Genomic DNA, 18,264 nt, shown 5'->3' with positions numbered 1-18,264 from the left:
TCCAGGAAATCCTCCTCCACTGCATTGCTACTAATTTGGTTAGCCCAGTCAATATGTAGATTTAAGTCGCCCATGATAACTGCTGTATCTTTATTGCACGCATCTCTAATTTCTTGTTTGATGATGTCCCCATCCTCACTACTACTGTTTGGTGGTCTGTACACAACTCCCACTAGCATTTTCTGCCCTTTGGTATTCCGTAGCTCCACCCATACAGATTCCACATCATCCAATCTCATGTCCTTCATTAGTATTGCATTAATTTCCTCTTTAACCACCAATGCCACCCCACCTCCTTTTCCTTTCTGACTATCCTTCCTAAATGTTGAATACCCCTGGATGTTGAGTTCCCAGCCTTACTCACCCTGGAGCCAAGTCTCCGTGATGCTAATTACATCATATCCGTTAACTGCTATCTGCGCAGTTAATTCGTCCACCTTATTCCGAATACTCCTCGCACTGAGGCACAGAGCCTTCAGGTTTGTCTTTTTAACACCCTTTGCCCCTTTGGAATTTTTCTGTAATGTGGCCCTTTTTGCTTTTTGCCTTGGGTTTCTCTGCCCTCCACTTTTACTTTTCTTCTTTCTATCTTTTGCTTCTGCCCCCATTCTACTTCCCTCTGTCTCCCTGCATAGGTTCCCATCCCCTTGCCATATTAGCTTAACCCCTCCCCAACAGCACTAGGAAACACTCCCCCGAGGACATTGGTTCCAGTCCTACCCAGGTGCAAACCGTCCGGTTTGTACTGGTCCCACCTCTCCCAGTACCGGTTCCAATATCCCAGGAATTTGTATCCCTCCCTTCTGCACCACTCCTCAAGTACGAAGGCTTCAATTCAGGAAAGACATGGTCACTGAGCTGCTGCAGCCAGACCTTGAGCCTCAGACACAGTCTACAACGCGGGAGGCAGACTCCTCCATGCTCCTTATCACTTGCGATAGGCTCTCAGGCACCCTTGCCTTTGCCCCTATCATGTCAGTGTGCAAGGCCATCAGTCTTTGTTTGACCACCTCCCCTTCGAGGTGCTCATCTGAGTGCTGTGGAGCAGAGTTCGCGTGCGAACTCGCCCTCCGGGGAGCTGGTTCCCGAGCTTCACTTAACCCCTTGACCCTGCTGCAGTCCACTAGGCCCATGTGCATCATCTAGTGCAGACCCTTCTACTAACCTAACCTCTAAGGACCACGTAGTGCCAGTATCTGAATAGGTGCCTGCAGGAGAGATAAGCAGTGCTTGGCCCCTCCTCCTCTCTCATTTCTTCTCCCCGTAGACTGGGTTGGGGGGCTTAGGCACAGGCTGCTCAGCGGCCGGGGCATTGTCTGAAACCATAACTGGCACAAGAATGGTGTCAAGGTAATGGAAGGGGGGTGGGTATGCAGGAAGAAAGGCAGACACAATGTGGATGTGAGAAGTGATAAGGCCTTCTGCTTTAACAGGCAAGTGGGAGGAGAAGAGGAGTCAATTTACCGATGTTGCCCTCAACGGGCTCGACAATCCCCACAGCCATGGGGTTGGCCATCTGCCGGCCCATAAGGCACAGTACTCACTCCTCCACATCAGTAGGTGGTGCAGTTTGGCTTCCCCCTCTCCTGTCTGTTGCTGCTGCATTCCGTTATGTGCCACCTTGGCCTGCAAAAGAAAGGAAGCTTGGTGAGTAAGAGTCCAGTTATGTATGTGGAAGAAATTCGTGGCCAGCTTAAAGAGCTGTGATTGTAAGCAAAGGATGAAATGAGGTAATGAGTGTGAGTAGGTACATGGTTTGTGGTCCAATCCTGCCCCAAGTGCAGATCTGCAGAGTGGGCACAGAGGCTGGTATGTAGGAGTTGTGGAAACAGAAAGAGGCTCAGAGGCTGCTATGCAAGAGTTATGTACTCACTTTGACCACATGACTGGGGTCATTGAACTTCTTTCTGCATTGTGTTGGCGTCCGGTATATGGCTGAGGTGCCCGAGATCTCGGCAGCCACCTCTGCCCAGGGGACTCGGAAAGTGATTCACCTCCTGGCCTCCACTGCCCCCACCAGTGGGTCTAATTCCAGGTCAGACAGTATAGTGGTCCTTGTGAAGCATCGCCCAGCTGCCATGACCGACCTTCTTCTTGCAATGATGAGAATGACCAGAAACGACATCTCCTTTAAGAAGGCCAATGACCAGCTGCCTGGTTATCATTCAGTGATACTCGGGTGAAATTGGGTGCACGGTGGTTAGCAGCGCCCCGCAGAGGCCAGTTGCGGCTCCGATAGCGCCCTGCTCCATTTTTTGAAACTAAGTCCCCAAAGTCGCAAAATTTAGTAGCCCATCTCGCCGAGCACTAATTCAACATATCATTCAAATTGTGCGTCCCAGAACATTTGGCTGACCATCTCAAACAATACTTGCCTCCCTCTCCACATCCTTTTATAACTCCAGGAGCATCCTGGAAAATAAGCACAATCCCATATTCCCATGCTTCAAACAACAACACTTCTCCAATGCCTCGAGAACGTAGCCCTGACTCCATACCAGTCTGTGGCTTCTTCTTCATTACCACAGCACTTACAAGGCTCATCTCCTCGATAATATCTACCTCTTATTGTCCTGATCTCCTCCTCAGCCAATTCCTGATCACTCAACTACCTTTTCTTGGCTAATGCTTTCTAACATAGTTCATGGCACAATCACCATTGTCTTCCCCTTCGAAGATGCTGTCATCATCCTTTCTGCTTAAAAGCCCCACTGCCAGTTATCTCCAACTACTGCCTCATATCTAATCTGTCTATCCTTGAATGTATCACATCATCTAGCTCTGACAACAGAGATCTAGACGTCTACGTTGGTGGGGAGAACCAGAACCAAGTATCATCAGAGGATGTATAAGAAATTATCTCATGCCGATAGGTAATGTGCCAAGGGGAGTCTTGCAAATAAGGAAAAGGAGGATATGAAGGATGGAATCTTGAGGATACTCTGGAGGATGCTATGCAGGGATGGGAGGAGAACCTATCGCTGGAAATATTCCCTCTTGACAGACTGCCTGTCTGAGATCCAATTGTGGATGAGCCTGAACATTCAATTGTACGTTTGGAAGATTGAAACCATCTTCTTTTGCTCCTACCATAGATCGACCCTTCCCCCAACTTTAGTGTGCTTTCCCTTCCCCTGACCCTCGGGGTCCGATTTGACCCTGAGCTGAGATCCACTGAGATCCAATTGAGATTACTTCCTTCCAGATCCACAGCATCACTCACCTGAACCCTTTCTAAAATACTTATCTGTGCTTTCATTATCTCCAGATTCATCCTGCCCAGTCCCTTCAGCATTCTGGGCTTCATCCCACCTGATGCCACCAACATCTTGTCCCATTCACCCAACACTCCTGTCTTCACTCAAGTCCATTCATACCCTATCCTCCACTACACTGAATTCAAAGTCCTCCTAATTTACAAATTCCAACATACTTCTGCAACCTCCTCCAGCCCTTTGAAACAACCCTTGACCTTTGATCCTATGACTCTGGCCTCCTGTGCATTCCTCGCCCATCAATGGCCCAACCCTTCGTGAATCCCTCAACCTGTCTCTCCCCTGAACACTTTATAAACTGAGGTGATTTTTTTTTAACTGTTTTGAGATTGTGGATATTCCCACTCTTCTGCATGCATTTAAAATCTATCAGTTGTACATATGCAGAGAGCATGCTCCTGGACCCAAGAGTTGGACTCACATCCAGGCAGTAAAAAGAAGTTAATCTCGGCTCCCAATACTGTAGCTACTGATCACTGTTGAACAAAACAAGGGGGGTGAAATTGCCCCGCTCCCCAATTGGGGGGCGGTAACTTTGTGGGGCCGGGATTTTTAACGCCTTGCCAGGAAGTCTCACCCCCAAAAGAAGTGGAGCGTTGTCTCCGGTGCTCTGCTTTCTTTGGGGGTGGGACCCGGGGCGGTAGTGCAGCACTGAGGCCAGCGCTACAATGATGCTCCAGGTAGCACTTACGCACTACAACAGTCCTTCCTTTCCATTAAAGGGGAAGGCTACTGTGCACTCTACCCTCCCCTTCCATTAAAGGGGAGGTCTACTGTGCATTCTGCACGGCCCTTTGGCAGCCACCGCTGGGCCACCAGGGCAGCGTGAGACTGGGCCAGCAGGGGGCAGTTTGAGACTGGGTCACCAGGGCAGTGTGAGACTGGGCCACCAGGGCAGTGTGAGACTGGACCACCCAGGGCAGTGTGAGACTGGGCGACCAGGGCAGTGTGAGACTGGGCCAGCAGGGGGCAGCGTGAGACTGGGCCACCAGGGCAGCGTGAGACTGGGCCACCAGGGTAGTGTGAGACTGGGCCAGCAGGGTGCAGTGTGAGACTGGGCCACCAGGGCAGGGGGAGACTGGGTCACCAGGGCAGTGTGAGACTGGGCGACCAGGGCAGTGTGAGACTGGGCCATCAGGGGGCAGCGTGAGACTGGGCAACCAGGGCAGTATGAGACTGGGTCACCAGGGCAGTGTGAGACTGGGCCACCAGGGCAGTGTGAGACTGGGTCACCAGGGCAGTGTGAGACTGGGCCATCAGGGGGCAGCGTGAGACTGGGTCACCAGGGCAGTGTGAGACTGGGTCACCAGGGCAGTGTGAGTCTGGGCCACCAGGGGGCAGTGTGAGACTGGGTCACCAGGGGGCAGTGTGAGACTGGGCCACCAGGGCAAAATGAGACTGGGCCACCAGAGGGCAGCGTGAGACGGGGGCAGCGTGAGACTGGGCCACCAGGGCAGCGTGAGACTGGGCCATCAGGGCAGTGTGAGACTGGGCCACCAGGGGGCAGTGTGAGACTGGGCCACCAGGGCAGTGTGAGACTAGTTCACCAGGGCAGCATTAGATTGGGCCACCAGGGGGCAGTGTGAGACTGGGCCACCAGGGCAGCGTGAGACTGTGCCACCAGGGCAGTGTGAGACTGGGCCACCAGGGCAGGGGGAGACTGGGCCACCAGGGCAGGGGGAGACTGGGACAGCAGGGCATCTTGAGACTGGACCAGCAGCCTGGCACCCATGACGGAGTGATGGCGGCTGGGGCGCTGCAGGCCTCGCCTTTAAACAGCGCCCCAAGACCGGATGTCCACCAGCTTCACATCCTGCAAAGTCTATATCCCCCGTGGGGTGTTAAGGGTTGGCGCGGGGCAGTGAGGGGTTGCGTGCCTGGTGGTAATGTTATCGCCAGTTGCGAGGCGGCCCGGGGCGCTAACCATGGGACGCGGTGCTGCCAGGATAGTGCCTCCCAAATCTATGCGGCAATTTCCCGGAGGCGGTAACGCCCCCCTCCCCCGGGCAAAAACTGCCCTCAAATGTGCTAACAGGGTTATAAGAAGGGGCAATTTTGCCCTCTGGTTTTTTATTGCAAGAACATAAATTTCCTTAAATTGTCCTAATTATTCTTCATTAAAAAGCATTACAGGATTTTTTATCAGCTGAAATTTAAAACGTCTTGCATTACTGAAAGAAGCGTTTTTAAAGGTGCAAGGAAGACATCTAGTGGCGGCTGATGGGTACAGCACCAGTTCGTTCAAAGACAAAGACTCTTTTGGTCTGTGTGTAATTCCTTGTAGAACACCTCAACCTCTGTATTGACAAAAATGTTAACATTCTTTTGCTAATAGCAGTGCTATAGAAGCACTTAAAATGTAATTTGTATTATTGGATTTCATCTTAAATCACCATCTCAAAATAAATCTGAAAACACTAGTTGTTGCATATATCTGAGCTAATTATTTAACAAAGGCAAGAAGTAATTCGGATTTTATCACACAATTAATCTTAGTTACCATACTTTACATTGCAGTAATTGAAATGATATAGGAATAAATCTTATCAAAGCATATTTTAAATTACTTTCACCATATATACACTACATATATAGAAAATGAAATGAGCAACCTACGTAAGAGCGACGCTAATCAGATTCAATCATGGTTTCCGGTCTTAAAATTCATTATTTTATTCAGATTTAATATATTTTCATAAAAAGTTATAAATTTAAGATTAATTTTCAATAGTGCATTAGCCTACTATAATGTGTTAGCTTTAACTACGATTCTGTAAAATAAGTTGACATAATCAGAAAAAAGCAATGCATGTTTTGTACCCTTGATGCACATTGTTTATACGTTGACTTTCTCTTCCACATTGTGAACACACAGAATCCCAGCACTGTGAACACATTAGAAAACACTTACCGCATGGTGTAAAGCAGAGTGCCATTCTCCTCCAGCCGGAGCAATTTGTTCGGGGTGGTCATGTTGTGGGCTATTGATTTTTTGCCATTGTGAAAGAAAGTGTCTGGAGTCCAGATCTTACTCGCCAGCATGTTATTCAGAGACAGTCGCTGCATTGGTCCTTTGAACTTCAGACGCTCGTCCTTCCAACTTTGGCGGAAGAATACATCGATTGTGTACTCCTGTTAGGAGACAGGTGGTGTATGATTATGGTGACTGTTGGAAATGTGGCACCCAGTCTTGTAGAAGCAACATTATCATTTCTGACAACTTACCATTTCTGTGTCCGAGACTGGGCCAAAGCTTGTAACGTAGATATCAGTTTTAACTTCAGTTATTCTTTCTACAAAATATCAAAACATAAGGTAAACTTTTAATTAACATCACTAAAACAGATTATCTGGTCATTATCATATTGCTGTTTGTGGGAGCTTGCTGTGCACAAATTGGCTGCTGTGTTTCCTACATTACAACAGTGAATGCACTTCAAAAGTACTTAATTGGGTGAAAAGCACTATGGGATGTCCGGTGGTCATGAAAGGTGCTATATAAATGCAAGTCTTTCTTTCAGCATTCAATCCATCCATCTCTCTTTATCTAACGTTAGCTTTTCACCTTAAGTAGGTACTAATAAGCACATAATTCCTCCAAATATTTCATAGAATCATACAAGGAGGCTATTTGGCCTATCAAACCTGTTCCGGCTCTTTGAATGAGTTATCCAATTAATCCCACTCCCCTGCTCTTTCACCATAGCCCTGCAATGCTTTCCTTTCAAGTACATATCCAATTATCTTTTCAAAGTTACTACTGAATCTACTTCCATCACCCTTTCAGGCAGTGCTTTCCACATTATAGTAATTAGCTGATTTTTAAAAAATCCTTAGCTGCCCCCTATTCTTTAGCCATATTTACCCAATTGACGCTCAAGTCTGTTTTCATTTAGGGGGCAAAATTGCCCCTTTTAAATAGCCCCGTTAACTCCACCAGAGGTCGCAAGGCACTTTTCACCTGGGGAAGGGGGCGATACCGCCTGCCGGGAAATTTCTCAGAAGTTTGCGGAGGCGCTGCCATGGCAGCGGCGTGCCCCACGGTTAACACCTGGGGTTAGCACCCCGGGCCGCTGAGCAACCGGTAACCATCACTGCCCCGCGCCGACCCCTTAATGCCCCGCGGGGGAAATTGGCCCGCGGACCACGAGGCTGGCGTGAGCGAATGTCAACGACAGCTTTGCGGTTTGTGAAGCTAGCGAACATCTACTCTTGGGGTTCTCCTTAAAGGGGAAGGTGCCAGCGCCCCGGGTCACCATCTTTTTTTGAAGGCTGACTCTTGGGTCAGCTCAACAATGGTAGCCCTAGAGTGCAGCCCGGCACTCCTTCTTGGATGCTGGGCTGCTGGCCCAGTTGCAAGCTGCCTTGGTGGCCTAGTAGAGGACTTGTAGAGTGCACATCAACGCTCCGTGGAGGATCCGCGTAGCAGTTCCTTCAGCACCCCAGTAGCGCCCCGGTTGCTGTCCCTGAAGATTGCGCTCCATGTCCTTTGAGGGGCGGTAAGGACAATTCCAGGGCAGGGTTGGGACCTCTGCACCAGGCGCTAAAAGTCCCGGCCCCACAAGGTTACCGCCACCAATCGAGGTGCGGGGCAATTTTAGCCCTTCGTCTTTTCAGGAAAACTTTCCTAATATGCCCAATGTCCCAGCCCCGTGCACTTGGAAGGGTGCATTAACAGTCATATGATCAGATTTGAGAAAGATAAGCCTGGGGCCGGAGTTTGCGCAGGTGAGTGAACTGACCTCCGAGGCCTGGTCTCAGTCTGTTATCGTATCCGTCCAGCAGTCCGTCCAATATTCGAGTGAAGATGGTGATATTGTCATTGGTATGTTGTTTCAGCGCTGGCGAAACGCTCTGTGATAAACTGCGAAACATGTAACGGTTAAACAGTTGTTTTCTATTAATTTAATAAAGTCTTGTTTTATTTTAGTTGTGTTTGTTGGGCGAATATCACGCCATGACCCGTGCCCAATGTGCTTGTTAATCCAGAAATGAATTGAACTAACTTTTATTTGGGGGGGAGACGATTTTCGCATTCAGAGCTGCACAGGAGAGAGATAAAGTCGCACTATAGTAATTTATAGATTCAACCTTCGCCCCAACTTACTCCCACGCCAGAGCAGGACGTTAGAACACATGATAGTATTAGAACATTGTTTTAGCAATTCCAATTTAGACTACTGGCTAAAAAGGAACGCGAAGCAGGTATGGTTGAGTAAGACACTGATTATCTTTAATCTTTTCGAGGGGGAAGTCAGAAAGGCGTGAAGTGTGCTAACTATTGAGTAAGCATCGCTCAAGGTGCTGAAATTGGGCCCATGGTTTGTTAGGCTGCTGGTAGATGTATAGAATAGATGGTTACAATAATTGGAAAGGGATTCGGTTCTAATTGGAAGAATCTAATAACAGCTTAGCTTAGATAGTCCAGGGGCAATGATCGTGGACAGGAACATCCTCTACTGCTTTCATTATCCGCCCCTTGCCCTACTGAGCAGAGACAATTAAAAACCAGAGACTGGACGCTCTGAGCTAGCTTCAGTTATGTCTACACGATGCTGCGAATGTCGCCTCGCCTCGCATGGTTTGAGTCGCATCGATCTGTACCAACTCGACTCCCACGTTCAAAACTTTACAACCGCTGGCAACTGGCCGGAAACTTACCTCGGGCGCCAGGTGAGGCATGACACAAGGAGCAGCCACAGCGTGCTGAGTCTGTACAACTTCCCACCATCCATTTCCACCGCAGGTTTGGGCTTCAGTAACAAACAAAAAAAAAATCCAATCCAGACCACGGCTTCGTCAGCTGCCCCCTGGACCCGGCAGCGAGCTCAATATACCTGCGATCAACAAAGGCAGTGAACAATGTGATGGTTATTACAGGGCACAGGCTCCGACCCAACAAAATAATGCATTACCTCGAGTTAGTTCAATTTCTCCCCGAGGGGCGGTGAGGGTGGGTGATATCATTTAAAGTCATCATGCGGCGCCTCATGCAGAAATCCCTCGAGTCAGATTGCAGCAGAAATACCGCCCATGTTTGGGACTTTAATATATATATTTTTTTTTTGACATTTTAACTACCTTTTAGGTCATTGATGGGTGAAGCAGGAGTTGGAGCCTGGAAATATCAATCAGGCCAGGCAGGTAGCGCTGTTCTTTCAGCACCAGCAGGAAGACACACAGCAGATTTTAGAAATCGAAGCCATGCAGATCCTTCCTTTGTTCAGTCTCTGCAACAAGAATATAATTCGGGTCATTACTATCACACAACCTTGTTTTTATTTCGTCCCAAAATTCCTTTTTTTTTGCAAATGTATTTCTATATACTTGTTATCACATCTAAATTGCACATCAACATTAAAATGTATGACATCGGTTAAGCAAGCAGACATTGTAATTGTGCTCTAACTTTAAATACCTCCAGGCGAGAAGACTTTGCGCTGTCCTTTAAGCACCACACACACACACACACACACGCCGCCCAGTCCCGGCTGCAGCGGCAGCGGGTGCCTCAAAGATGTGCACCTTTGCGCTTTCGCTTTAGTGGCCAGTCAGCAGGTTTGGCGTCCCACCAGTCTGCTCCATCGCGGCGCGGTGGGGGGGGGGGGGGGGGAGAGAGTCTGCTGGAGCGGACTGGGTGAGTCGAAGGGGAGGTGTGAAGCTGCGGCTGAGCTGCCCCTGCTGCTGCCGCCGCCGCCTCGCTTGGCTCCCGCTCTGTGCCCGAGGCTGGGCGCCGGGATCTCTCGTCCAGGCAGCCGATTGGTCCGCTCGCTCCTCTTTGGGGCGTTCACGGGAGGAAATGTCGAGATTTCACACAGTTGCAACATAGCAGAGGAAAGGCTGGATGGGAGGAGGGAGGAAGTGGGGAGGGGAGGGAGGAGGGTGGCGGTTGACTTAACAGTGTTTGAGTGAACAGTGTTTTATGGTAATGTAAGGGAGAATGTAGACAGTAAGACAGAGGGAGCATCAAACCTTGCTTTGCACAGCACTGATTCCATATGAAGTCCACACGAGTGGTGGTGGAGGGGGGGGGGGGGTTTAGCTGGGGGGCTCTAGACATCTTTCTCTGAGTGTGATCTGCTGGACTGGAATTCATAAACTGCACAAAACTGAACCTCATAGAAATTCGTCGTTTTAGAAGTGCACAAGATGTGAGCTTACAGGCAGCAAGTCCAAGGCATGATTAAACCCAGTAGATGGGAATTTAAGACGATTCAAGCCTGGATATGACTACAGAGGGCCTGACTGGTGCATCGAACGATATTGCACTCGATTGTACATCACTTCATTTTATATACACACATCCAGTTAGTCTGATGTACCAGAAGGGGCTCTAAAGAACTGTACAGGAGAACTAGACCCGTAGGTTAGACTCTGGGACTATATATGGAGACTACTGTAGGATGTCCGTGGGCGGGTTAAACTATATTAAGTGGGAAAGACTCTGCAGGAAACTTGATTCAGCGAGATTGTACACAATAGCATTAAACAGCAGAGTTATAAACAGCAGGGTTGGAGTCTAATAGCTAAATCGGCAATTAGCGACGGAACCGGCGTCTTGAGTCTAGCACTGAGCGCTGGGGAAACTGTAATACAATACCGGAATCTTTAGAATTGTATATGGTAGATTCTACCGGATTCTGCATGGCGAGATTTAACCCTTTAGATTTGTACGCGGCGAAAGTATGTGAGCTGATTGTTTAATTTGGTGAAAGGTGGGACTGGACTCTCTGGGACGGCACAGGAGCGGATTCTCTGTTTACTTGTATGTGATGATCTTGAACGTTAAGGGCCGCTCTCTGAAGCTGAATCAGACTGTGGGACGTATTTCGGGCTGGAAGGAAAACCCTGTCGAGATCTCTATGGTCACTCGAACAACCGCACTCCCGCAGCAGTGAACATCTTAAGGCGGGGGGAATATTCGCGCGAAATTATTCGATATTTCAAATCAGAAGAATGGATTTTGTTTGCACTGAGAAGGTGTCATCTGAAAGAGACTGATGCATGTCGAATGGAACCATTCGATAAAGAGTCGACCGCAATACAATCCGCTACAGATTGAATACTGTAGGAATCTAGAGAATTGTATAGACCTGGATGATTTTAAGACTGGACACTGATCATATACATTCAAACTAGATGGTCCTTTTTGTGGAATCTACATGTTCTGCATTCTGTCTCTTCGCCATAACAAAGACTTAATTCAATCCGTCCTTTTTTACTCTAAATTATATGGGCTTGAACCAAAGTTATTTTCATGCCCATCCAGTATCCTCTCAAATTCTACGTTTATTATTGATGTGGTTAATAAGTGGTCTTTCTGATTATTTTACTAGCAACTCAAAGGTTCTGGGCGTCCTCTTCACGTCATTCTGATTCGTTCTTCATATTAATGATCTCAGTTACTTACTCGCCAATTCTATCCACTTGTTGCCTGATGACTCCACTTTACATCCAGCAACCTCCTTCTGATAGCACACCCTTGATGCACACTAGCATCAACCCTCTCAGATTGGACTACTGCATCATTTTTTAATTGCTAATATTCCTTGTGGGAGCAAAGTTCTGAGTACCAGGACCCCTTTTGCACCCTGCCCATGCTTCACGTGTGAATCTAAGCAGTGATTATTAGCAAAGTATTCTGGTATGTGGGGCATAACCTATGAGCCGAATCCTGTCCTCACCCAAAGCTCACATACACTCATAGTTGTCAGTTGAGGTCAGTGGACAGTGATCAGAAGTAGGAACCTTTGCTGACTGTCCCTTCCCTAACCTAGGGATACTGAGACCAGTTGTGGTTCCCAATGCCACTTTGGCTGAGATCAGATAAATTGGCCAGGAATGAATCCTTGGAATTTATAGTCAGCGTGGCTTTCTTTTATACAACCCCCCCCGCCCCCAGTAAAAAAAATACAACTGCAAATCTAAACCAGAAACAGGTAATGAAGGAAGCACTCAGTAGGTCAGTCAGCACTGTGGAGAGAACCAACAAGGTAACCTTTCAGGTGTGGACCTAGTTCTGCTGTGAGGTTCACATCTGAAATGTTAACTTGTCCGTTCTCTCCGCGAATGCTAACTGACCTGCTGAGTGTTTCCAGCATTTACAGTTTCAGTCTCTCTTAAATGCTTCATGCATGGACTGAGCCATCATAGAAGCTTAACTATTGAATCTTTTACCGCCTCCATGTCATAGGTGTAATGGAACTTATGTTTATTTAAGATATTCAAATATATAATTTAACGTGAATCACAAGTTCAACAACCTCTTGCCTTTGCTGGTTCCACGGGTTGTCCTTTTCCATCTGACATTCTTGTCCATTATCTCATCTGGTCACAACTCACACATGACACTGCCTCCGAAACCTTCAGCTCCTCTCTGACGTCAACATTTCTTTCTTCTCAACAAATCTCTTTTTAAAGTCTAAGTCCACCCAAGGCTGTACGACTGCTTTTATATTTGCAAACAATCATTTAACATGTCTCACATTCCTGGAAATGATAGAAGCATCAAATATTTTTTAATAGAAAATTCTTTTACTTTCAGTTTCCAATGTCTCTGTCTCCATTGTGCCCTTTCTTTTTTTTCTCTGATTTATCCATATTACTCTGAACTTTCCTCTCTTGTTCCTCTTAAACTACAATTGGGTGGCCCAATACAAACCTATTGCATCTACACTGCGTTGAAATCGATATTCCTCCCATTACCACGTACTCTGTCATTCTTTCCCAGGGTTGCCTCCCTTAGTCCTACCTTGGAGCTAGAGGCTGTTAGTAAAATATATTGGCTTCACCTACTTTTAGTTCCTGATTTATCTCCTCCTGTTTATTCCTTTGACCTTTTGAACCTCAGTGGTATGCTAAAACGAGGGCCTTGGCATTTCAAGCAGGTTTCTGATTCGACTTGTAGAACTGGACATGACGGGACACGATTCTACTTTGCCTTGTACTTTCCTGGATTTGTTGGAAGTGGAATTTGTAGATGATGGCTTTAGATGACGTCTCTACATGTGCTCTAAACTGGTGGATAATTTTACAAGATGAGACAAAAGTCTCTTGGCCTGGGTCGACTCATACTTTAGAGGCTGAGACTTAAATGTGTAGGCTTGGTCACAGTGGGTTGGAATCGCCAGGATTGTTGGACACATGATTGGAATGCCGCGGAGGGGGCACATTAGGTCCATCCTTGCTAAACGCACACTAGGTTCTAGGAGGGGATGTTGGCTTTTTTTAAAAGCTAGGCGTGATATAGGGTCAGGAGCTCTGTTGCTTCATTGCGGTGGAGAGAACTGACATCGGATTGGAAAATGGAAGAATCTGCCTTCAGCATATTTCAGCATAGCAGTTGGTGTAAAGAACACATTGGAACTCACGGCAACCATATTAATTTGCCACAATGAATACTCTAGTTCTAACCGAACGTTTGGATACGGATTGAACAGTGTCACTGATGTTCCACAGCATGTTGCTATGTTATACTAATGTCAGATATTTCCTGGGGCTGTTAGCATTTCTGGGGTTTAGCCAATCTTCCGCACAGTCCTGACAATGTATACATTTATCTTTAACTGTTTCGTGTTCCATTTAAAAACAAACCCAGAAATGAGTTATTTTTGTGGCATATCTTCCAATTGCAATAACGCATCAATCCTAGCCATCATTTGTGTATTTCAATAACTAACAGGAATTGATAATGCTGCGCTTTGTATCATGTAGATATGTGAACTATGTGTGAAAATCATATCCAGAGCTGTTTACTTTGTGGACGGGTCAGAGGAAATTTGGCCAGGATTACGATCACTTCACTTGCTTTGAAATTCTAACATACAGTTTAGAAAAAAAAAGAATCAATGCAATTATTTAACCTCTTCGGATGCTGGCAGGCCCCGTTGTGCGATGAAACCCGATACTAAACAACAATAATCCTTCTCCTCAATGGCCAACGCTCCAAGACTCCACAGTGTTTTTCTACTTAATGTTGGTCATTACGGTGGGAGTTCCCGTCGCGCTCACAATTGTCAATAACATGAAATGCACACCTTCTCAAGGGCAATTGGAGATGGGCAATAAATGCTGGCCTTGACAGCGATACCCACATACCAGGAACCAATACAAGAACCATAGGCAAGTGTTTCCTTCTGTCCATCACTGGGCATGTTTTAAAGAGATTTTTAATTTAAAAAAATATTTGTTCCTAGAATTTCCATTAGAGGGAGCGCTAAGACTCTGTATCAGAATTGGGGGGAAGAAACGTTGGCTTCAGAAGAGAAAAATCTATATTAACAGTTCGAGGCTTGGCGTGAAATAAGTGACGCTTAACAGCAAAATGTTGGGTAACAGCAGTGAAACTACTTAATACCGCGTTAATGCTCGGTGATGGCTACACTGCTCGTTCTGAACAATTATAATTACATTATGAAAGGCGGCCCAAGGTACTTTTTGTTTTTAACGGGCATGATGAAGAGTTTTATTTTAATGGAGCTGTATAAACCAAAACGGCTAATGAAAAATATGTTCTTGACATTCTCTGAAAAGATTGTTTATCGACCTTTCAGCTTCCAGTGGCACCTTTTTAATGAGGCACACTTCACGGATTTTACTTGCGGAGACAAACTATTTCTTGCCGATGGAATGCATCTTACTGTACCACATACACATATAATGGAAATCCGCAGATTATAGATCTCCGGTATAATGTCACATAGAAGCATAGAAATTTACAGCGCAGAAGGAGGCCATTTCGGCCCATCGTGTTGACAAAGAGCCGCACGGCCCTTGGTCAGCAGCCCCAAAGGTTACATATAAACCTGGAACAATGACAGAAAGGCAAAGAGCACCCAGCCCAACCAGTCCACCTCACACAACTGTGACACCCCTTATACTGAAAACATCTACATTCCACTCCAACCGGAGCCATAGAAACATAGAAACATAGAAAATAGGAGCAGGAGTAGGCCATTCCACGCTTCGAGCCAGCACCGCCATTCAATAAGATCATGGCTGATCATTCCCTCAGTACCCCTTTCCTGCTTTCTCTCCATACCCCTTGATCCCCTTAGCCGTAAGGGCCATATCTAACTCCCTCTTGAATATATCCAATGAACTGGCATCAACAACTCTCTGTGGAAGAGAGTTCGACAGGTTAACAACTCTCTGAGTGAAGAAGTTTCTCCTCATCTCTGTCCTAAATGGCCTACCCCTTATCCTTAGACAGTGTCCCCTGGTTCTGGACTTCCCCAACATCGGGAACATTCTTCCCGCATCGAACCTGTCCAGTCCCGTCAGAATCTTATACATTTCTATGAGATCCCCTCGCATCCTTCTAAACTCCAGTGAATAAAGGCCCAGTGGTTTCCAGTCTCTCCTTATATGACAGTCCAGCCATCCCTGGAATTAGTCTGTTGAACCTTCGCTGCACTCCCTCAATAGCAAGAACGTCCTTCCTCAGATTCGGAGACCAAAACTGAACACAATATTCCAGGTGAGGTCTCACTAAGGCCCTGTACAACTGCAGTAAGACCTCCCTGCTCCTATACTCAAATCCCCTAGCTATGAAGGCCAACATACCATTTGCCTTCTTCACCACCTGCTGTACCTGCATGCCCACTTTCAGTGACTGATGAACCATGACACCCACGTCTCGTTGCATCTCCCCTTTTCCTAATCTGCCGCCATCCAGATATTATTCTGCCTTTGTGTTTTTGCCCGCAAAGTGGATAACCTCACATTTATCCACATTATACTGCATCTGCCATGCATTTGCCCATTCACCTAACCTGTCCAAGTCACCCTGCAGCCTCTTAGCGTCCTCCTCACAGCTCCACCACCACCCAGTTTAGTGTCATCCGCAAACTTGGAGATATTACACTCAATTCCTTCATCTAAATCATTAATGTATATTGTAAAGAGCTGGGGTCCCAGCATTGAGCCCTGCGGCACTCCACTAGTCACTACCTGCCATTCTGAAAAGGACCCATTTATCCCGACTCTCTGCTTCCTGTCTGCCAACCAGTTCTCTATCCACGTCAGTACATTAGCCCCAATACCACGTGCTTTGATTTTGAACAAGAATCTCTTTTGCGGGACCTTGTCAAAAGCCTTTTGAAAGTCCAAATACACCACATCCAGTGGTTCTCCCTTGTCCACTCTGCTAGTTACATCCTCAAAAAAATCCAGAAGATTCGTCAAACATGATTTCCCTTTCATAAATCCATGTTGACTTGGTCCGATCCTGTCACTGCTTTCCAAATGCGCTGCTATTTCAGCCTTAATGATCGATTCCAACATTTTCCCCGCTACTGATGTCAGGCTAACCGGTCTATAATTACCTGTTTTCTCTCTCCCTCCTTTTTAAAAAAGTGGTGTTACATTAGCTACCCTCCCGTCCATAGGAACTGATCCAGAGTCAATAGACTGTTGGAAAATGATCACCAATGCATCCACTATGGCCACTTCCTTAAGTACTCTGGGATGCAGACTTTCAGGCCCCGGGGATTTATCGGCCTTCAATCCCATCAATTTCCCTAACACAATTTCCCGCCTAATAAGGATATCTTTCAGTTCCTCCTTCTCACGAGACCTACTGTCCCTTAGTACAATTGGAAGGTTATTTGTGTCTTCCTTCGTGAAGACAGAACCGAAGTACTTGCTCAATTGGTCTGCCATTTCTTTGTTCCCCATTATAAATTCACCTGAATCCGACTGCAAGGGACCTACATTTGTTTTCACTAATCTTTTTCTCTTCACATATTTATAGAAGCTTTTGCAGTCAGTTTTTATGCTCCCTCCAAGCATCCTCTCATACTCTATTTTCCCCCTCTTAATTAAGCCCTTAGTCTTTCTCTGTTGAATTCTAAATTCCCCAAGTCCTCAGGTTTGTTGCTTTTTCTAATCAAATTATATGCCTCTTCCTTGGCTTTAATGCTATCCTTAATTTCCCTTGTTAGTCATGGTTGAGCCACCTTCCCCATTTTATTTTTACTGCTGAAGTTCATCCATGTGATATTTAAATGTTTGCCATTGCTTATCCACCGTCAACCCTTTAAGTATCCTTTGCCAGTCTATTCTAGCCAATTCATGCCTCATACTGTTGAAGCTACCTTTCCTTAAGTTCAGGTCCCTAGTTTCCGAATTAACTGTGTCACTTTCCATCTTAATAAAGAATTCTACCATATTATGGTCACTCTTCCCCAAGGGACCTTGCATATCAAGATTGCTAATTAGTCCCCTCTCATTACACATCACCCAGTCTCGGATGGCCAGCTCTCTAGTTGGTTCCTCGACATATTGGTCTCAAAAACCATCCCTAATATACTCCAGGAAATCCTCTTCCATTGCATTGCTACCAGTTTGGTTAGCCCAATCAATATGTATATTAAAGTCGCCCATGATAACTGCTGTACCTTTATTGCACACATCCCTTATTTCTTGTTTGATGCTGTCTCCAACCTCACTACTACTGTTTGGTGCTCTGTACACAACTCCCACTAGCGTTTTCTGCCTTTTGGAATTCTGCAGCTCCACCCATACCGATTCCACATCATCCAGGCTAACGTCGCTCCTTACTATTGTATTAATTTCCTCTTTAACCAGCAATGCCACCCCGCCTCCTTTTCCTTTCTGTCTATCCTTCCTAAATGCTGAATACCCTTGGATGTTGAGTTCCTAGCCTTGGTCACCCTGGAGCCATGTCACCGCGATGCCAATGATATCATACCCGTTAACTGCTTTCTGCGCAGTTAATTCGTCTACCTTATTCCGAATACTCCTCGCATTGAGGCACAGAGCCTTCAGGCTTGTCTTGTTAACACACTTTGCCCCTTTAGAATTTTGCTGTAATGTGGCTCTTTTTTTTTGCCTTGGGTTTCTCTGCCCTCCACTTTTACTATTCTCCTTTCTATCTTTTGCTTCTGACTCCATTTTATTTCCCGCTGTCTCCCTGCGTAGGTTCCCATCCCCCTGCCATATTAGTTTAACTCCTCCCCAACAGCAT

The 18,264-nt window shown here is 46.5% G+C and overlaps 1 protein-coding gene across 1 annotated transcript in view; it reads right to left on the bottom strand.

The window, feature by feature from the left end:
- Positions 1-18,264, bottom strand: part of gabra5 (gamma-aminobutyric acid type A receptor subunit alpha5) — a 238,007-nt gene that overhangs the window by 166,122 nt on the left and 53,621 nt on the right. The window contains exons 4-7 of the mRNA XM_070891338.1: positions 8,937-9,028; positions 8,018-8,139; positions 6,501-6,568; positions 6,187-6,407 (exon numbers count right to left, since the gene is read on the bottom strand). Of these exons, the coding sequence (XP_070747439.1) occupies positions 6,187-6,407; positions 6,501-6,568; positions 8,018-8,139; positions 8,937-9,028 (503 nt within the window). The remainder of the gene's footprint in view (positions 1-6,186; positions 6,408-6,500; positions 6,569-8,017; positions 8,140-8,936; positions 9,029-18,264) is intronic.

Source organism: Pristiophorus japonicus, chromosome 10, assembly GCF_044704955.1.
Source record: "Pristiophorus japonicus isolate sPriJap1 chromosome 10, sPriJap1.hap1, whole genome shotgun sequence".
NCBI lineage: Eukaryota > Metazoa > Chordata > Chondrichthyes > Pristiophoridae > Pristiophorus > Pristiophorus japonicus.
The sequence above is the reverse complement of the archived record's forward strand: the minus strand, read 5'-3'. Positions and strand labels throughout refer to the sequence as shown.